Consider the following 22,079-nt stretch of genomic DNA (forward strand, 5'->3'; position numbering starts at 1 on the left):
GAAATTGTGACAATGTTGATTTCAGAAATCCTACTTTGTGAGGCTTACTTCTTCCTCCTTTTATAATACATTCAAACCTGTCCCATCAAATAGGATTGTTAACTGAAACCTGTAGGTCAGAGAGACGAGTTTGAAAAGTGAGTGATGGTTGAACCTCTAGCAAGTTACAATATTAGACCAGAACAGAAGCTATGAGAAAACCTGGGCATTTCTAGTCATGCTGGGCTGCATTTGCACAAGCTGTTGTAAGCAGTGATGCATAGCAATCGTGCATTGGAGAGCACCTCATTTTTCCCCTCTGTTCCTGGGAGATGCATTCATTATTGTCAGTCTCAGCCCTGGGCTTGTTTAGGTTTCGTCCTGTCAGGAAGTTGGGGATGGAAACCACAACTGTGCCACTCCACAGCTTACTCCTCACCATCAGTCCATGCATTTACTGCTGATACAGTCAGCCTTGTCAGGGGAGTATTGCCTTGCACTGGCACCAGGACCAGATGTGGTCCTCAGAGCAGCTTATAACTTACATGCTTCCAAATAAACTCAAATACCATGGTAGAGCGAAAAATTTAAAACCTCTTATCCTAAAATAAAAAAGATTCTTCACCAGTCCACGCCTAAGACTGACAAAAGTTCATTCTTAAATGAAATTTCTGTGAATGCAATTTTAAAGTCTTCTGCCATGACAGAAAAAAAGTATTCTTCAATATAGTTCCTAAAAGTAAGTGATTCTGATTACTTGCAGAAGAAGGTTCTGCTCAGTGTGAATGAAAACTGAGTAGAGGCAGAGTTATATAGAAACTGCCTAAATTCTATTGTTGATGCAATTTTAATAAAGTTTTAATAAATAATGCTAAAACAATATGAGAGGGTCCTTTATCTGCAGTATCTGTGGCATTGTAAGAGTCAACTTTCAATTTAGATTTTGTAATAGCTTTACAGGAGTATCATTTAATAATTTAGCCAAAATATCTCATTAACTTCTTGAGTGAATGAGAATAAGTGCTTACCTAAAAACTTAGAAACCTTTAATTGTTTCATTTGTTGAGCAAATTATTTAACTATGGATCCACCTAGCAAGAAAACTTTGGAAGCTGACGGCGTTTCCTTTACCCTACAGCTACTACAGTCTCAAAAAAACCCTCTACCTCTACAAATCCTTGTTTGTATGTTTAACATTTGCATTCCTGCTCTTCCCTGGCAGTTCTAGGAGGAGTCATCAATAAATTATTTTCTTTGAGAGTCTGGGGAAAGGGGGAAGAAGTAGGGCAAGTGAGAGTATATTGGAGACTGAGCATTCCCTGTTTCTTTTAGACAGTTTGGAGTCTTCCATTTCTACAGAGCTACCCCTAAAATCAAATTCTAGCTCAGAGAGGTTGCTGTGTTATCTCACTGAAATGAGGGCATTTGGAGACTCTTGAGCATACTGCTGAGACAGCCAAGCTGAAATTGTCCCCAGTGCAGCCTCAGGGGGAAAGCATGGGTCACCCTAAAGGGTTGGCAGATCCAGCTTCTCAGCCAGGTGCACCAGCATGTGAAAGGGCTGGTGGTCTTTGGTTCGAGTCTTCTGTGTGTCCCTTGCTCCCGAGAGAGCTGAGGGGAAAACCTGAATGCAAGGCATGGCGGAGGTCTGGAATTTTCTTCAGGTATGTGACTTTTTTCCCTATTTGGTGAATATAATTTCTACCTCCTCTTTAGTCTTTTCTTTCATTCCTTTTTCTGTTTTAGGGAGTTGGTTTACAGTTGGTGGGATTTTTGTTTTTGTAAGTATGCTTTTGTGCTGTCCTATGGGTCCAACCTTCTTGCTACTGTCGCTTCCTACCCATGAGACCCCAGCCAGACTTGGGCAGATTTACAACATGGCAGAGTGGAGCTGAGCTGCCAGTGAAGGGCATCACCTCGGGTCCTTGTTTGGGACCTGTCTGCAGTGGCAGCAGGGCAGGAAGGCGTGACATCATCTGGGGATGCCATGGGCTGGCGGCCTCAGATCTGCCTTCCAAAAGCACAGATTAGCATGCGCATGGCAGACTTCCTTATCCATATCATAATAACTGTTTAAGGATTCACCACTGATACCAATATTGCGCATGGTGAAATTGTATTGTGTTATCAAATTGCCTTGCAGCCTTACTTAGTGCTTTGTTTTGACAGCGCAGAAAGGGAGTATAAGGGAACAGATGAGGGGAATTTAATTTCCCCAAAGAGCAAGTCAGCTGGAGAAGACGTGGAAGCAGAGTTTTTAACACACACCCCTGTGTGGAAGTGCGGCTGGCTAGTGGAAACGTTAACCACCCGTGACTCTCAGTATTTTCAGGCATAGTGCCAAGCGTGACTTACCTGGGCTAATTAAGTAGGCCTGCTCTGCTCTGCTGAAAGCTTTGGAAAACCTGCCCCAGCCTGGGGGTACCAGAGGCTTTTAAAACCAAGGCCCTTTTGTGATTACAGAGCTTGCCCAGTGCCTTTCTCTTTGGGGTGTTTCTCTTTGAGAAGACAGAGGTTTCTTCCGTAGCACAAACGGGGCAGCCTTTTTTTGCTTCTTTTGCTGGCTGTTTGTGGGGACTAGGTTTAGATTTTGGCTAATCATCTGTAAGCACCCTTCTGCCTTTTTTGGTTTTATTTTGTTTTCACTTGGGAGTCTGACAGCTTTAATGTTAGGGCCTTCATGTTTCACAGCAGGGTTTAAAAAAATCCTCTAGAAAGATTTTGCCTGTATCAAAGAGATACAGTATCGGGCAGATTTACAGCAGAAACCAAAGACTTTTAATGGAAAATAAATGTAGTATAGAGTTAAAGGAACAAATACGACTTCTTTTTTGTAGCCCTGGATTTAGAAATGAATCTCAGAAAGAGCAAAAATCATATACAGATTTCCCCAGATATCAAAGTTTCCTATAATAATATAGTTTTAAGAGACCCATTTCAGAGCAAGTTTAAGCAACATACATTCTGCTTAGTACTTACTAGTTTGTTGCTGGCAGGTGGATGTAAGTGTTGCCTCTAGAGCTTAAGATCATTACATCTGTCTTCTTTTGAGCAATGTAAGAATGTGCATTATCTTCCAGGTCAACAAAAGGATATGTTACAGAAGGTAATTTCTTATAACCCTGGTACTTCAACTCCACTTGACTACTAGGGAAAAACTGTATAAGCTTTTCAAGCTTCACTGCTTTGTCTCCAGGCAGTTGCCTGCCTCCAGTTCAGCAAGAAGCATAGAGGCTTGCTTCTCTTCAGCAGACTCCTCTGTGGCTCCAAGAGATTTAGAACACACAGATACCAGTGTGCATCAGGTTTATTTTGCCCAGTAAATGTTTGACTACTTGGTATGAATAGAAACACTTACAAAATAATATGTACATTAATGTGTCTTGTTCATATGGCTTTATGAAGCAGATTATCACAGTAACGAAAATGAACACATTATGCATATGTCACTTTTGCTTTTTATCTATTATTAAATAGGACGGAGCTTTTGCTTGAAAAGATAGTCCAAAAAATGAATGATCCAAACAGCTTCCATCTCAGTCGTAAAATAGCTGCAAATGAAAAATGTTTAAAAGCTCCCCAATCTTTGTGAAAGCAGAGGAACTCGGATGTCTTAACAGTTCAATTTATTTCAAATTAATTCATTATCAAAGGTTTTTCAATTCCCACATTTTATAGTCTTTGCAAGATTGAGAAGGGGGGAGGCCAGTCTCAAAGTTTGCATTTTAAACCTTCAACCATGCATTGTCTTTACATATGGTAAAACTGGGGAATATCACCTGTCCTCACAACTAAAGATCTGGATCATTATCTTCAGTTGTATTGGAGCATGGTCTTTCTCCCAGGACTTACCAGTCCTTCAGGACCATGCAAATAACTATATCTGCTTCTTAATTAAGTGGTAATTCTTGTATCTCCGCCCCCGAGCATCAGTTTTCTGTCACAAGGGCGAATCTCATTGTATTATACTCTTGTTTCTGTAGTATTCATTAGCTTTCACCCTTATGTTTTTGCAAATTGCATCTTCCCTCTGGTACTCTGTGTGCATCCCAAGGATGTAGTATGTGTACGGCTGTGCTGTTGCCACCAAAAATGAAATAATTGGAATTTCCCATATAAGCCAACAGTGACAGATATGAACCTGCATTTTGGCAGACCCTTTAAAGAGATCTGTTAGGAATCCAAATTACATTAGTCATTATCAGATTATACTCTAGGATACTGTGTGGGAGAAGCAGTTGTTTCTGTCCTACAGAATTGGAGGCAATTCCTGTAAGACTGCTATTTCATACATTCAACACTGGAACAGGTACAGAGGAAGTACTACTGTGATGGTTGAGGAAAAAACTATGTTACAAGAAGAGCCCACGGGAACCCCACGTTTTACCTAACAAAACAAATCCCTGTGTTGTTGCTCTTTAAAAGTTCTTAGAAAGATAAATAGTCACAAAGAAGTGACTTTTAAACTAAGGGCCAGAGATCCAAGAACAACTTGACGTAAATTATGCTAGGTTGCAAATAATCTAAATAAATTTAGATTCCAAACCAAGGTTTTACTTTGGAAGGATGTCATTGGTCAACAGGCCAAGAGCAAGTGAAGCGAGGAGAGACGGCAGGAAAGCTAGCTTCACTTTAAATGGGACATGATACAGTTATAGAACTTGGGTTGTCTGTGGCAGACAGCAGATGGTCTGAAGGAGTAGTGAAGTCCTTTCTAGCTGAGTATTTATGCCCCACTTTCAGCTCACCAATACCCCTTTGTACAGAATCCAAAAAACTCTCCTGTGGTGCTTCCTGACCACGCTTTTATGTACTCTAAAGCCCTTTTATTTTCCCTGAGAAATTACAAACAGGAAACATTAAACATAAAATCTAGGTTACATTTTACTGCTTCTTTGGCATTATTGTGCATATTTTAATATCTATATAGATGAACTTTCCCACAACAATTTTTCAGTCCTGAAAATGCTTTATTTCACTTCCCATTTGAGTTTTAAAATCTTTTTTTTCCATTTTAGAAAAAGCTAGACCTTCATTTTCAATTTTTAGTTCAAATAAAATAATTATCCTGTTGTTACTTTTTTGACAGCAAGAATACGTTTCAGATGAAGCACATATTTTATTCTATTTTAACTGTTTGTGTTTCCCTAATTGCAAGAAAAATTCAATGATGATCTTTTTACAGACTGATAAATATTTTAGCATAGATTTTCTGTTGGGGGAAAAAACATCCAAGTGAAGGGTACAAGATTGGCAGGCTTTGTCTGTCTACACAAAGCTTTTATTTCCCTTAAAAAGTCTTGCTGTTGCTAGCATTAGTGTCTCTCCATCCAAATGCATTTGTTAAGCAGTCAGTAAATGATTAAGGAGCTGGAGGGACTGATTTATGGAACAAAATTAATTGAACTAAATATGCATCGCTCCATTAAGTGACAACTGGGAAGTGTGGGAGAAGATGATATAGCTGTCTGCAACTACCAGAGGGGTGTAAACAACAAGGAGAGTAAAAGCTTCACAGCCAGGTAAAGCTGTGGCTTTTTCATGACCCACACTGCCTGTCACATGCCTCTTTGAGGTGCTTTAAGGGGTGAAACGCTTGCATGTCCCCCAGAAAACCTGCACCAGGGCTGTATTAGGATAGTGCAAAGTGTACTAAATAGCTGTGAAGCTGTTAAATACTGTTGTATGTTGTATATACTACAAAAGGTATTGAAGAGAAATTTTAAATTAGGCAGCACTAGGTGGGAATATCAAGGAGAATGGTGAGCTTCCTCATGGGAAGGTAGATTTCTCTGAATAATGAGCTTTGAAGAAAAATTACAGGTGGTAGCTACTTCCTGGAAAGCCTTAGCAGTAGGACTATTAGTATTACTAGTGTCAGAGGAAGTGTGATTTTCTGGGAAATCCTTTGCATGATAATCTCTCAATCTGCTGCTCACAATGATGCCATCAGCAGTAGCCCCAGTTGAGCCAAGGGAAGAAAGCAAATGGTACCCATGGAAATGGTAAGCAACACAGTGCCGCAAATTCAGCTAGGTCACAGTAATGTTCTACTCTGTGCTGGATGGTTGTGTGTGCATCCAGTGCATCAGCAGTAGTTCTTCTCACAGAAGCATAGAAATTGGAAGCAAATGGACCCATTTCAAGAATGCTTGCTGAATAACTGCCACAATACTGCCAACCCAAGTCTTGGAATCAATTTAGTATCACAGAATGGTTTGGGTTGGAAGGCACCTTAGAGATACATACAGGTAATTCAACAAAATACATCTCAGCCTATTTCAGCCCTTCTGTTAGCAGTTGGACTGTGCTCTGGGGACTTCAGTGGAGTCTAGCTTGCTCATAGAGAGTGCTTTCATTTTTAGCTACTTGATTCTCAACATTAATATTGCGGATTTCTTCTGAGTTCTGATCTCAGAGTACATTTTCATAGTTTAAACAGTAAAAGAGAGGAAAGCTGCCAATGCACTTTCCTGCTTGATACCTATGGTACCAGTTTACATACAGCCATGTAGCATGCTTTTCCCAAAGTTTGCTAGTCAGATGAAAGAAAGAATTTTACCCCCTCCTGGCTCCTTTGTCTGCCAGCTCTAACACTACTTTGCAAGTTTGTGTGTTGTCCAAAAGTATTTCTAAGTGGAACAAAAATAAACATACTTTTCAGTATTTTATGTTCATACTTAAAGGGAGATTGACACATTTTGAAGTTGAAAGCAACCAAGAACACCTATATTAAAAATAAATATTTATGTTCACATTTGTTCATCAGCTTTCCAAAATGTAAAAATATGTTTCATGTTGTTTTAAATAATGAAATGTGAAACAAATGAAAGATAAACTTTCTACAAGCTGCAAAGAAATAAGAAGACAAAGGCTTTGTTTATAGCTTAGACTTCAACAGTGCCCTTTGACAACCAATACAAATCTTAATTACAAATGGAATTATACATATAAGAACTGTTCAAAACAAAGGAGTTTTGTTTTTTTTTTTCCTCTCTTTCTGTCTGTCTTTGTGATAGTTTTAATTAGCTGCAACTCTTTGAACAGTCATAGTCCTTGACTGCTCCTCAGATGCTGATGGAAGTTGTTAACTTCAAATGGCATCTATAGGGCTGCAGAAGTCTGGGTTTTCCTCTGAACAGCATGCTCCCCATTGCTAAATTTATCCTTGGATATATCAGGGCTCTGCATATATACCACTTAGTTGAGAAGTGAGAATTGTCCAATAACATTCCAGTGATTGACACTAGGACACAATAAATTGGATTTATAGGCTGCAGCAGCCTACCCACAGTGGCAGAACTTTAATGGACTTCTGTATTAAAGTAAGCAGCAACAGGGCAAATGTGTTTTGAAAAATAACCCAGTCAAATTATACAGGAAAACAATCATTAGAAATAATGGCCAGCCATACATGGTATTTTCCTTATGATAATCAGGAACTTTGCCTTCAAAACAAATAGAGAGTGGAAAAGTAAACTGCAGTGTGGAAACTGCTGTATATATCCTGGTGATTCTTATGCGGCTGTGGGGAAATGTGTCTTCCCATCTTGACCTAACAACTTTTTAAATTCCCTATAGCAAACTCTTTAAGGGAAAGTGCCTACCAGAAATAGAATAAGAGATCTCTCTTCCATCCTGGTTGAACAGCCTACTCTGCAAGAAAAGGCGCTGGTCCTGCATCAGGATATGCCCTTGAAGGAGGAAGAGAGAGGCGTGTCCTGCACCTGCAGCAGCTATTACAGGGATGAAGACTTGTGTGACAGAGCACACCTTCTGTAGTCTGTGACATTGGGGATTGAGGTGTCCCAGCCAAATTTGGGTTTATAATAAACGGTACCATTACAATATAGTATTTGGGGAAGAGAGAGTTTCTGCCTGGGATCTGTGACTCGCTGTGCTTGGCAGCACATGAGCTTTCATTCATCAGATGTGTATGCCTGCCTCTGCTTGCATGTACTCCTGTGGGGTTTGATGCATAGGCTGTTTAGGAAAGAAGGGCATCTGTTGACTTCACAAGTTCAGGACTTACAGTTGCATATTTTTTTAAGAACTGGAAGGGAAGGTTGAAATATTTTTGGTGCATTCCTTTACTGTGGAAGGTGTGCAGAATGGTGGGGAAATGCCTCAGAAAAATGTGCAGAACTATAATATGGGTATGTAACATGTAATAAGGGTTTTTTAAAAATTCACTTTGTTTCAATAGTAAAAACTGAAAAAAAAAGTTATTATTCGTCATTATTAGAAATGAACAAAAACCTCATCTCTATTCTGCTTCTAAGTTTTTCTTAAACGTAACCTGTGCCATGGAAATTAAGTGAAATTATGTACAATACAAAGCTTAATCACTGGAATATAGCCTCATCTTTCACACAGAGATACTGCTGCATTGAACTCGTGTTTATTTGTTGAATTTCAGATGACTCATGCTGAGCCACAGAAAAAAGTCACTCTGATCTCTAGTGGAACGGAGAGATGCAGCTAACACAAAGATTTTAATGAAGGAGAGGGCAGATACCTCCCAACATTGTTTTTCAAGCTTCCTTTTCAAACAACAATTCAGGGTTCAATAGTAATTTAATAGTGGATGCCCTGTAAGAATTTGTGCAAGTCTTCCCTCAGGGCTCTTTTTTTCTTTGATATTCTCTATTGTCACTTTCTGCCACTTAAAAAAAAAAGCACATTTTTTTAAGTATTGGTTAAATTTGTCTACCAGTTAAACTACCACAAGTTTATGAACTATCGATTGCATTGCAGTGGCATCCAGGAACACCAGGGTTGAACAACGCTGGCTGTACAGGAAAGTGAAGGGAGAGGGGAGACAATCTTTTTCAAATTTAATTTGTATGCACTTGGTTTCTCAAGGTCTTCTCAAGAGAAATACACAGAAAAGAACAAAGAGCACTTGGGATAAGTTGGCTAAATGTGCATAAGTCCACTAGAAAGAATAATCTCTGAATTTACTTCTGAATAGAGGAAAACTGGCTGTTGAAATAATAATGCGTACTCTTTTTGTTACACATTACAGTTTCTGAATCTGATTTAATTTTAAAGCTAGTAAAAAAGAATTTCTGTTTTTAAAAATAAATGTCTGTACCTATGAAAATGTGTACTGGAAATGATCCTCACCTCATTTAGAGTGATTCAGCTTGCTTTCTTTAACTAGATTATGGCTGATTTCTACCGGCTTATGGTTTTGATCCTTATTTTAAAACCTGTTGAAGCGAGATCCTCCTGCCCCTTAACTTCAAGAGTATCAGTATTTTGCAAGCCATGATCTTTATACTATTTTAAAGGTTTTGCCACTGTAATTTTTTTTTTTTTTTTTCTCTTGCTAAAGCAAAGAACCGTGGGATTGCAATTCCAGTGGATCTGGACAGCCAGGTCAACACCTTGTTCATGAAGAGTCACTCCAACATGGTGCAGAGGGCAGCCATGGGGTGGAGAATGTCAGCCCGCAGTGGACCTCGTTTTAAGGAAGCTCTTGGTGGGCCTGCCTGGGATTACAGGAATATCATAGAAAAACTACAGGTACAAAAATAGCCAATTGCCTGGGCAGTAGTTGTGGCAGTGCATTTATCTAATACATGCCAGGTATGTGAAACACCAGAGACAGGCTCATTGCATTTTTAGTGACCATTTCTAGGTGGGGAAAGCAGAAGGCTCACCTCTTCACTAGTGTCTGTTAAGTGAAGCCAATATGCTCTGGGTTCAGCTCCTACAGAAGTCAGTAGAGAGGTGTAGGAAGTACGTTCTTTTCTTTAAAGTGATCTGCAGAGAAGAGTCTCTGCCTTTACATGGTCACATGTCCTGTTTTGGTTGCAGAGGAGGTACTGGAGATTTTAGGAACTATTATGTCAGGTTTGTGTCACTGGGGACTGCCTGTAAGATGAAGATTGCCTTGTGCATGTAGTGGTTAAACAGCATCAGGATTTTATGAACTAGGAAGATAGTTTGAAAACCCAGACAAATGAAGGAGCCCTAAACGTCAAGGAAGCTATACCTCAGGTGATAACATCATGTATGAGAAGCAGTGTTTTTCCAGCGCACTGTTGGAAACCTGGCTATTACCAAGTGATTTGTGAGCAGAGGAGAAATTTGAAAGAGAGCAGCAAGGTGGATAGTAATGGGCACCTTCTTCCCCTTGCCCTGCTTGAAGAGTGGTGTGAAGAAGGGCTTGAGGTTGCTTTATTGCCACCTGGGTTAACAGAGCTCTTGCAGCTAACTATGAGAAGCGGGTCAAATAGCCCATCACACAGTATTATGCAGCTCCACAGCCGTGATATTCTAGTTTTCTTGTAGTTACAAATGTTATAAACGTCATTCTTCTTTCTTCCCTAGGATGTAGTGTCCTCCTTGGAGCAGCAGTTCACTCCCATGATGCAAGCTGAATTCTCGGTGCTGGTTGATGTGCTGCACAGCCCAGAACTTCTTTTTCCCGAGGGGAGTGATGCCAGAATAAGATGTGGTGCTTTCATGTCCAAGTAAGTGGTGTCAGGAGAGGCCTCTTTTTGCTCCTTTGGAAAAGGTGGCAGGGAGTTAAAATCTTCAACAGCACTTACCTGTAACTTTCAACAGTGACTCAAGCATGTAGATATCTATGCTCATACTGAAAGCTTAAGCTGAGGTCTTTTGCTGAATGTTTTTGTTTCTTGGCAGTTTAGAAGTCTGGAGAGGAGTGGAGGGGAAGATTGCTTACCTTGTCTGCCTAGAAATGGGATGTTGGTAGCTTGTTAAAATTGTGGCAGGCTCAACCTACTTCTGTTTTCTTTCTGGGCTGCTTTTGCTATTTTCTCCAACTCTACAGCAGAAAGTTAGACTTTTCATGGTAGAATTTTCAGTAATTCATAATGAGCTGAGCTGCTCAGGGCTAGGGGGTTTTGTTGGGTTTTGGTGTGTGTTTGTTTGTGTTTTTCTTTTGTTTGGCTGTTTTGTTTTGGTTTGTTTTTCACAGAAAAAAGAAGATTTTTATTTTAAACTGCCAACAGCTCTTTTAAAAATAAATTTAACTGGCACCCCTAGCTAGTCTTGAATTATTAGATTGTGTTATTTGCAGTCTGTGGATTGGAATAGAGTCTTGCAATTTTTTTATTAGTCCTCAAGTGAGATGCCCTCCCCACCCTTGAGAAACTATAATTTAAACAGAGGTAATGCAGGGGAAACAAATGCATTTGGCAGCTCTCCTGATTCTCTGGTTTTTTTGTGTATTCTGCAGAGATAGTGTTATAACAATACACTTTATAAGTTTGGAAAAATTAAGCTGAATTTTGAGCTTAATCCATCCTACACCCTCTGTCCAAACTCTTGTTCAAAGTCAGCATCAAATCAAGTCTAGGACTGTTGGACATGGCCCATGTAATGCAATAAACAGTTTTCTGTTCTACTTAATTAACTTCCATGGCAAAGGAATGCTTTGCAGAGCTATGCAGAAATCCCGACATTGAGATAAGTTCTTTAAAAATAGTTAGTACTGCAGGTCCCAGAGCTGCATTGTTTTGGACTCATAGCTCATAAAACTGGTAGAAATGACAGTCCTACATGGTGTCTCCACTGAGCCCAGGATGGCGTTAGCATAGTAATTGCTGTGGGTATTTAAAATACATGTAGATGTGGCACTTAGGGACATGGTTTAGTGTTGGACTTGGCAGCCTTAGGTTTGTGGTTAGACTCAATGATCTGAAAGGTCTTCTCTAACCTAAATGATTCTATGATTCTAATTTAGCAGTGATCTAAATATAATCAGTTCTCTTGTGTTATGGAGCACTGCTGTAGATGATGCAGCGTCAGCCCTCCTGACCCTGTTTTGGGGGACTATGATTTAGGGCCATTAATGATGCCATCTTTCAGTGTAGATCAGTGACCACAGTGCCTTTGCTGCGTGCTGATCCTAAGCCATAATTTTATCAATCCTGTCCTATCCACCATAAGCCAGCAGTGGTACTGAAGGAAAAAAAAGCTGTCCAGGGCCTCCAGATTTTTTTCCCTCTTCTGTTTTCATAAGTGTTTCACCACCAGTGCAAGGACCTGCTCTGTACAGAGATAGAAGGGCTGCTTCTGGTATTAGAATCATAGAGTCATAGAATAGTTAGGGTTGGGAAGGACGTTAAGATCATCAAGTTCCAACCCCCCTGCCACGGGCAGGGACACCTCACACTAAACCACGTCACCCGAGGCTCTGTCTATCCTGGCCTTGAGCACCGTCAGGGACGGAGTATTCACAACTTCCTTCGGCAGCCCATTCCAGTGCCTCACCACCCTCACAGTAAAGAACTTCTTTCTTATATGTAATCTAAGCTTCCCCTGTTTAAATTTTAACCCATTACCCCTTGTCCTAACACCACAGTCCCTAATGAAGAGTCCCTCCTTAGCATCCCTATAGGCCCCCTGCAGATACTGCTGTGAGGTCTCCATGCAGCCTTCTTTTCTCCATGCTGAACAGCCCCAACTTTCTCAGCCTGTCTTCATACGGGAGGTGCTCCAGCCCCCTGACCATACTCATGGTCCTCCTCTGGACGCGTTCCCACAGTTCCATGTCCTTCTTACGTTGTGTACCAGAACTGTACACAATACTGCAAGTGAGGTCTCACGAGAGCAGAGGGGCAGGATCACCTCCTTCGACCTGTGTTGGCTTAAGCTGACTAAAACCCAAATTTCCATCACAGTTGTAGTTGGAGTCAGAAATGTACATAGTTTTCTGGCTTGAAACAGTCTTGTAAAGTTGTTGTGCAAATGTAAACAATTTGTTGTTTCATCTGAATGTCTGCATTTCTGAATGCTTCTATGTAAGGTTTTGGGGGATCCTTTTGGCTAGATGCCATTTGCTAATTATATAATAAATATATTATAATGATGATAGCAGTGGAAGGTATAAAGGTTGTAGCTTTTAAAGTTTGCAAGATGCACGGTGAATATTGGTTATTTTTAAAGGTTAAAATAAGTTACCCTTAAAGAAACGATGAACTAGCATGTTTAGACTTTAATTTGGAAGCACACATAAAAAAATGGATGTAGAATTCTACCTTCTGCATGGGCAGTAACATAGGCACATTGATACAGAAAACTCACACCACCTTGAAAGTCCTGTTTCCTGTTTAATTACGATTTCTTTTGTCTACTTTTATTTCCTTTCCTTGATGAAAAAAATATAGTGACAGGTAACTTTTGCATAAAGAAATTGTAGTACAGCTTAGCAACAATATGCAATTCTCTTTAAGGTTTAATATTTTACTTTAAGGTTGATCAATCACACAAAGAAGCTAATGGAGAAAGAAGAAAAGCTCTGCATTAAAATTCTTCAGACATTACGAGAAATGCTTGACAAGAAAACTAACTTTGCGGAAGAGGTACTGCTACCATTTTAATATTAAATATAGAACTAATAGCATGTTATTAAAATGTTGGGTCTAGGACAGTAACAACATCTGACATGATTTCAATTTTGTACACGTTTTAAAGATAGCGTGGTGTCTTAGGAACAATGTGGTAAGGTAGAAAGTAAGATTGGAACAAAAGAAAGTGCCTTACATAGTTGTATCAGGGACTTGACAAGAGTTAAGGCAAGTAAGATGAAATTAATTAGCAGTAGTGAGTATTACTATATATAACTTTGATATATCGGATATCCTGTATTTCTGGAGACTAGTCTTCTTATGTCACATCTGACTTTACCTATCATAAAATCAATTGGAAATATAGGGACTTTTAATTGCAAATGTATGGTTTTTCCCTGCTGCCTGTGGTGCCAGACTTTTGTACTCTGTATGCCTTTTAATGCTCGTAAATGTGTGATGGGGAATATGTCATGTTTAAGCAGAGCTGCCAATTCTGGGGAGAAGTGACATACTCTGTACTCTCTAAATGTCTAATTATTTCTTGCAATCCTTTCTCTCCTCATTGCCTAGTTTCCTCTTGCAAAACCAAGTTTTTTAAATACCTCTTTCCTTTTGCCTGTGCCTTTGGATATCAGTAACTAGATTGAGAATTAAGTGTCAGCTGTCCCTTCTTTTCGAGCCTGATCTCTGTGCCTTCTGTGTGCTTTCCTCTTATCCATATTTCTGAGTATTCCCCAAATTCTGTCAGTATTATTCACTCTTAAGTATGAATCATAGAGCTATTATCTAATTTCTCAGTGCCCACATCAGCTCTGCTCTACGCAAAAACACCCAGTGCAAGCAGTGAAAACCAACCTCATCTTCACCTCCTGCTTGAAGAAAAATGTGGCAGACGAGCTTCTTTCTTTTACAGTCATAACATGTATTTCACAGGTGAAGCAGATATTATTACTCTTATTTATTATTCATATTTATTCAAATAGCTTTCTGGGTCCATAATGCCACTGTATCACATGGAAAAACTAATTTGCTTTTGTAACCTCATGCTATGATGAAATTTGCCAAACCCCTCCAAAAGAATTACATAGAATTCACCACCAGAAAGTTAATGTCAAAAAAAAGGCAATTTTTTAATGTATGACTTAAAACAAGCAAACAAGAAATTTGTCTGTTTTAATTGCTCTTTGTACCCTGTTGAGGATGCTGAGAAAGCAAGATGGAGCAAAGCCACCAGAGGGAGTGTGCCCCATTGGCATGTAAGGGCTCTTTGTCCAGCTAGCCCATCCTCTGGTTCTTAGGAGAGAACACAGGGGAAACAGAATTTCTTCCTTGTGCTTTCCCTTGAGTCCCACAGATTTTGCACTGAGGAACTTAATGAATCAGTGAGTAAACAAGCTTGTATGGTTTGCAAGTGCTTCTCCAGCATGCTGCTCTTATGAGTCATTGTTCATGGTATAGGCTTCAGAACAGTAAAAATATCACGATGAATAGCCTCTTGTGCGAGTTTCCCACTTTTTTTGAACTGTGATCACACTACCTGCAAAGTTATTTGACTATGTTATGCAGATACTAAAAAAAAATGAAGTAGTAAATACATAATGGTAATACCAGAACAAAGCTACAGAGGAACACATGACATTTTAACAGGAAGCCTGTGTTTGCTAATCACTCATCATAATGTGATAAATTTGACACAAATCATAAACCTCCAGTTTCTGCAGATCTTCCCACAGTGAGAAACAAGGAAGAAATCACGAAATAATATTTCTTCCTCTCTCTTTCTCTTTCCTTTACCTCCCACATTTGAGATCCAGGTCTGAGAACCTTGCCTTCTACTTGTCTTTCATTTGACTGCTGGAAGGTAGCCTGTTTCACTGAAGGAACAGGAGGAAAAGATAGCTGTAGGTGCTTATTTCACTGTTTTTATGTCTGTTCCTGTATCCATTGTCTCAGCTCTATTGTTGTGCTTCCCCTTGCTGGGTGGATGTTCCAGGGCTGCTTGTGTTCTCCTAGGTCCATCCTCTGTTGCCCTTGCAGTCAGTGGCAGTGCTTGCTTGTGTGTTGTTTTGCTTAGTGCTGCACCCTCTAATGGTGTTAGCAATCAAAGTTTAATTTCAGAAGCTTGATTTAAGGTATATAAATGACACATAAAGCCTCTTGATCATTGATTGGCTTTCATAAGTAATTGTGGATGATTATTACGATCTCCCAGGAGTTCTGCGTTAAGTCCTAGTTTTATTTGTATTGATTAGGTAACTAACTGGAACGAAACTAGTTCCACAGCCAGTCTCTTACAAAAGACTCTTCCAGAACAGTGTTATAACATGTGGGTAAATCAGTGCATGGAGGAAGGCAACACTGCCTCTGTGCAGACAGTCACTGTTGTATTTTACAAAACCAGAAGGATCTTGGTCTAGAATTTTTTGTTTAGGCAATTCCGTTTTATTCTTCACCATAGTGCTTGATTTCAGTTTAATTGCTGTGTGAATGCTGCCTCTAGTCATACTTACATGTATCAGTGGAATCTTAGTAATACTTCCAAAAGCACCTGAGACATAGAGACCACAGATGCATGTTCACTTTGCAAATGACTGGAGCAGTTTAAAACCATAGCATTAGCTTGCTGCCTTGCTGAAAGTGACTGTCTCTACAACAGAGCTGATGGTCCAAAAAGGGTGAGTCCTCTCAGCTGCTTCAGGTAGGGTTCAGAAGCTTAAATTGAACCCCCCTTCCTCAGTGAATTGAAGTCGTTGAACTCCTTACCAAAGTGTACTCACACAGCAACTTCTTAACCCACTTCAGCTGCTGGCATGTCAGTGCCTTGGACATGGTCATCCTTCAGAATCCCCAACTGTCCCTAAGTGAGGTCAGCATCTCTGGGGGAAAAATCTCTGATAAAGCGTGTATATGTTGGCTGGTCAGTGCTAATGGATGACAGTGCATTACAGAATATGGCAGTATACCCTGCCAACTGGTAGATCCTAAGGGAAGCACTATTATAAATAGATTGAACCTTTCAGTAAGGGTTACTTGTGCTGCAGAACACAGACTTCATACTCTTTTTTTTCCTGCTTTAGGTGTTGAACTACAGTATAAATAATTGAAAACTATGTTTCTAAATGTCAGTAGAACAAAAACTCTGTATGCGGCTTAATTGTCAGAAATAAGTAGTTGTGGTTTTTTTGCCTTTCTTCGGAAAACTCATGAAAAATGTTGTCTTGCTCTTATATGTTTGTACTAGCTTTGTGATTTAAAGTCACAGAAATAGCTTTGTAGCCTTTTGTTTTGCAGTGTTAAATGTTATCTTCATTCTACTTTAGATACGAAATGTAAGCTCTCCTTGTTTTCAGCAACAGCACCAAATATACATGTGAAAAAAAATAGTACAGCTTTGTTATAAATACAAATATATTTTATTCCAGTCCCTGATATGGCCACTTGGTCATTTTGTGCCAGAAGACCTGAGTCTTTTTATGTTGAGCTACTGACAAAACTCCAGCAAGTTTGTCAAAAGCTTTAGTCCCAGCTCATGAATGTATTGATATCTACCAGTCAAGCTGAAACCACTGGGAGATGCAGGTCTTTTTCTGCTGGGAAAAATGGTCTCAGTTTGTCTCAGGAGATGTTGCTGGGAAAACTGACAGTGTCCCACCATCACTGATCTTTGAATCAAAGAGATTCTCAATTTAAACTGTATTCTATTGCTTCATCTTTTCAAGATGATTTTACTTATTTGCATCTCTGAATTAGGCAGAATTCAGATAAACAACATATGCAGGTAAAAATAAGAGAAAAAATAGAGTCATTCCAAATATGTGGGGCTTGCCAAATGTATTATACTATAAAACGATGCTTATTTTAAGATGGGAGAAAGAACAGGATCCAAAATTCCTTAATTTGTGTTACTGTTCACATTTTGGATTAGTGGTGCTGCAGGTATTCTTAGGAGTTACATTAATTTTTTCACTACTTCTGCTATCTGCTTTACTTGTGCTCATTTATAAAAATACCTATGCACTAGCCTGTTTTTTCCTGTTGTCAATATGCCATTCTCCTCACTAAGCACAGCGTGGCTGTAAGGTAATAAGGGGTTAGAAATACTATAGGAGAATGTTCAAGCTTGGTGCTCTTTATGTTGATTTTTTTTTTTTTAAATCACTCATTGATTTTAGCTGGGAAATGACATTTTTGCAGTATCCTGCATTAAAAACTCTCTCCTTAGGAAAGCAGCCATAACTGGGGGGGCTGGAGGTGCAGGGAAGAAGAATGCTTGGTTGCCTCTAACAGTGCCAGGCTGGTTGCTGTGACCAGTATGTACTTCTGGTACAGTCAGGAAGCTGCTGTTGTGGCTTTGTCATGACAGTTAAATGATGAAGTACGGCAGAAAGTTCAAACACAAGTGGGACAAACCCCTTCATCTGTGTGATGTTTTACATGAAGGCGGTGGTCTGTTATAGAACTGAAGCCTGTACTGGTTCATTGCGGTGGAGGATTCAAGCTTTGCTATTGCTGTGAATCCTCCAAGCTAGTAATTGCAGCAGCAGGAGCATCAGAGCTTTCAGATATGCAAGACTAAACACTAAATGCGGTCAGACCTTAAAGTGTGGCAATTTCTCATTAGACCTATATGCTGACATTTTACAAGCTAAAGAAAAAAAAACCTGCAGAGAAAAAAAATAGTGCAGTTTCACTTTTACCCCCTCTAAGCTTCAAGCTGGAATAATTAAGCAGAGATAGTACAAGGCATGCAATACTGTTGTTGTACTAGCTAGCTGTTGTTAGCCATAGTACTGAGTGCCACTATGGTATGCTTGCTGCATGTTTTAGGTGCTTTGACACCAGGTACACTGGTGGTTATCAACTAGACTATTCTGAAGCAGCATCTCTCATCTTATTCTTCCTGTAGTGTGTATTGTTCTGGACTAAACAGTACTGCTGTATGCAGTGGGGGACATTATCCAGGTATTCTGCTGGGCTTCCAATCATGTAAATTTATAGAGTGATCTGTTTTGTTGCTAGTGCAAATACCTGTAAGTACCTGGTATATGAAAACGTGACTTCTTTTTAAGGGGAAATTATTTTTTGTAAGTAACAGGCCCCAGAGATTTGTTCCAGCTTTGGGCAGTCATCTGCTCGTGTTCAGAGCCTGTTCAAAGCCACTTTACTTGGCCAAGTTGTGAGGTGCTTATAGTGGCCTGTGTCAGGAACAGTTTCAGGCAAAGTGCATTGCTCCTATTGATTTGGACAAGAACTTTAAACTGAAAATTATATATCAAGGACAGGTTGGAGACAGCACTTCTGACCTCTTATAAAGTGTAATGTTCTGATCTAATGAAAGGCAGGATCACTTTAATCTACTTTGGTGGGAGTGAAGCACATGCGTAAGTCATTTGCAGGGCTGCGTACATTCATGATTTTACCCTCTCTTTTATATGCATAATTGTTAACTGTCATTGTGACCCAAATATATAAGCTCTAAAGATTTAAAGGTACTTTTAGCTCAGGTAATATCTGAGTGAGCAATAGTGTTCACTGCTCACTTGTACTTAGTCACCTTTGTTTCAAAACCTTGGTTATTGTTTGTTTGTTTGTTCTTCAAGTCACAAACAAATATAGTGGCAGGATGCCAAGGCTGAAAAAAAACACATGGTTGTAAACACATTTCTTCTGAAAGACTGGAGCCTCTCAGCAGCTCATATTTATCAAATTTTAAGAATATGGTATGTTGTTATCCAATTTTGTTTCAGAAATATTAAACCCTAAATCCTGACTGATAAATTGTTTTGGAATTTGTATCATCTGCCTTTTTCACATATATCATCTTTCTTCTAAAGGAGCATCTGATACTGTAAAATATTTTTCCTGTAGATACTGATTTAGACAGCATCAGCCAAAACAATAACAAACTGTAGTAGCTTGTTCCTTACTCTGAACATCAGATGACCCACTTCTGCTCTGGAATTTCCCCTTTACAGAGTGTATGTGACATAAAGATGCTTCTTGGTTTTCCCTTATTTTTTTCATATTAATTCCTTTCTATGGATCTTGACCAGCAAACCAGCAAGGAGATCTTAACTTCCTGCAAACTGGCATTCTCTATAGATACTACTTTTAGTCAAAAGCAAATAGAAAACAGTGCAGGGGAAGAAAGCTGTTTAACAAATAAAACCTTCAGAGCTCTGAATATAATTTATTTTACTTCACTCAGGTACAAAATCCATGGAACTGATCAGGATCCTTTATGTAAACGACAACAGTTAAATTTTATTTTTGTTACTGGTTTGAATACAGGAGGGATGGATTTCACTAAAGACTTCAGTTCATCTAGAAGTTAAATTCCATGCTCACTATAGCTATTTGAATCAAAGTCTACATCATGAAGGCATCGCGAACAAGGTTTTCTTTCTGTTTTAAATAATAAGTAAAGCAGTCAAGATTTTTAGGAATTTAGTAGAAAGTTCTAGCAGATTCTGGATTGGCAAGGAGTTAGTGAATGACCAAAGGTACGTTGTAGGTTAATATGTAAAGTGAGTCAGCAGTTTTGTCATACAGTTCACATTTCCAGGTGTGTGGAGTTTTGTGTGAGGGTATACTCGTATGCATAAATATAAATACTTAGTTTAGATTATTTATTCGTATTCCATCTCTTTTTAATGAGCAGCATATTACCTCTACGGTGGAGTCATATTAGACAACAAATATTTGAATGTGCATTCTGTGTCTTACCATATTGCTTTGTTTTTAACAGAGTAGATGTTCTTGCTTAGAATATAAAGTGTCTGATATGCATTAATGCTCTGAGTTAACATGAGGAAAAACATAATTCCCATGGCCACCCTAATTTTAGTGATTGGTGTTTATTTAAAGTGTCCAGTTGACATCCCAGGAGGCCTGTGTCTGTGCTTGTTCACAGAGCAAGAGCAATTCATATAGGGGCAATAGGGGTTTTCACACCCTGCATCTATGTCTGATGCTCGGAGGAGTTACACTGAGATGCAAGGGGGAGTTCAAAGGATCATGTGAATGATGACTATGGGGAGACAAACAAATTGCAGGCATCCTGAATTTTGGGATAGTTGATGTTTTTCTTGGGAGAATAAAACTGCTTAAACCTTTTTCCTGACTCTAAGCCTGGAAGGTGTTTCTCCCCCCACACCTCCCGCTGCCTTTTAAGTTTTAATTGCTATACAGAATGTGTAGGTTCCTGAGCAGTTACTCTGCTGGGTAAGATTTACCATTTTCACTGGTGAGCACAGAGCAGTGCTGCAGTATCGCAGAGGCCACTGTGTGGCAACTGTAGACTTTTTAAAATTGTCTCCTGTCTGTGGGAGCGGGTCAGCTGCTGCTGTTTCTGCACAGCTGAATTCCCACAGCAGTCAAATGTCTGCAGTCATGGAGGGGGCGAGAGAAAATGTCTCCTTTGGTTTTGAATTTCCTTGGGAGGGGAGAAAGGTTCTTTTGTTTTCTGGGGTGGTTTGGTTTGTTTGGCTTTTTTTGTTGTTGACTGCCACAAATTTGCTGTTGCTTTATTTAATATGTTTGAGCAACAACCCTGTTTGTACTTTGCAGTTGCACCAGAGATAGCAGTGAGCAGAATTCAATGCATTGTATTAAGGATGGCAAATGAATATTTATGATAGACCTAGGGAGCCAGTAATAAAAATGAAATCGGCATGATGCCACTGGATTCAAATCTTTGATCTCTGTTTTAAGAGAAAATACAATAAAGCAGGGGATAATGGACTCATTATAATGGAATGGTTAGTTATGGTTAGTTAGGGCAGTGTGAATAGGTGGCATTACATAAGCTGCTTTAGTCCCAGATTTATGATTCAGAAATGTGGTTCAGAAACTGAGTTTCTACAGAAAACCTCAGTTTATTATATTGTTTTGGTTTAGTCAGTCCAAACACAAAGCACTACAGATATATCTCTTTCAGCTATCAGGACGGGCTATACTCTTGCCTTACTAGGGGAAGCAAAACCAGTAATAACCAGAAGTAAGACCTCTCTGCTCAACCTTTTGTATTTCTGCTCCTCATCTGTCACCCTGCAAGCAGGTTGGGATGGCTGAGCATTGCAGGAAGGTGGAAACCAGGCTGTCTTGCCAGATACCAGTTGTAAAGGGACACTTGGGGTCATCAGCAGAGAGGGGAAGGCTCTCAGTTTAGCATTACCCAGGATGATGCAAGGGTTGTGCTAGAGATGTATGCCCCAGCTGGAGCCACCTACCTCCATCAGGAGAAGGGAGAAACTACTGCAGTGTGCTGAAACAGCTTTGGGGGGAAGCATAATGAAGAAGATGGTATTTGACAGGGATGGGAATCGGGAATGAGTGAGCTATTTTTCTTTCTAATGGTTGTAATTACTTGCTTAACACCCCTGCCACACTAAGCAAGACGCAGAGGAGGGCTGATTCCAGGCCATAGATGAAAGCTGATCTTGAAGTCTCTGTCTAGCCAGACATGAGAAAGAAATGGAAACTCGCTGTTTTCTGTTTTTTCATACTGATGTAATTTCTAAGGGACTTCATCACTAATGACATCTGGCAAGGGATTAGTCCGTAATGTGGTCCATCTTCCTCTTTTCCCCATTTTCAAGAAAAAGAAAGTATATGCTATATTGAATTTTGGAAAACAGCTATTAAGCAACCACAGTAACTGCTTCTGATAGGATTTTTTTTTTTTGTCTGATGAGGATTTTACCCAGCATGTTTGGCCTTGGAGGAGCGCCTGGATGGTATTGCCAGCTGGAATTGTCAGAGCTGCTT

General features: G+C 39.6%; 1 protein-coding gene across 3 annotated transcripts in view; it reads left to right on the forward strand.

Annotated features, from left to right (window-relative positions):
* Window positions 1-22,079, forward strand: part of ITPR2 (inositol 1,4,5-trisphosphate receptor type 2) — a 252,076-nt gene that overhangs the window by 126,727 nt on the left and 103,270 nt on the right. For all 3 annotated transcript variants that reach the window (XM_057427842.1, XM_057427851.1, XM_057427858.1), the window contains 3 exons: window positions 9,320-9,510; window positions 10,321-10,463; window positions 13,214-13,322. In XM_057427842.1, coding sequence (XP_057283825.1) covers window positions 9,320-9,510; window positions 10,321-10,463; window positions 13,214-13,322 — 443 coding nt within the window. The remainder of the gene's footprint in view (window positions 1-9,319; window positions 9,511-10,320; window positions 10,464-13,213; window positions 13,323-22,079) is intronic.

This window comes from Pezoporus wallicus, unplaced genomic scaffold (genome assembly GCF_028554395.1).
Source record: "Pezoporus wallicus isolate ANWC-B61680 ecotype Strahan unplaced genomic scaffold, APGP_CSIRO_Pwel_v1 scaffold_3294, whole genome shotgun sequence".
NCBI lineage: Eukaryota > Metazoa > Chordata > Aves > Psittaciformes > Psittacidae > Pezoporus > Pezoporus wallicus.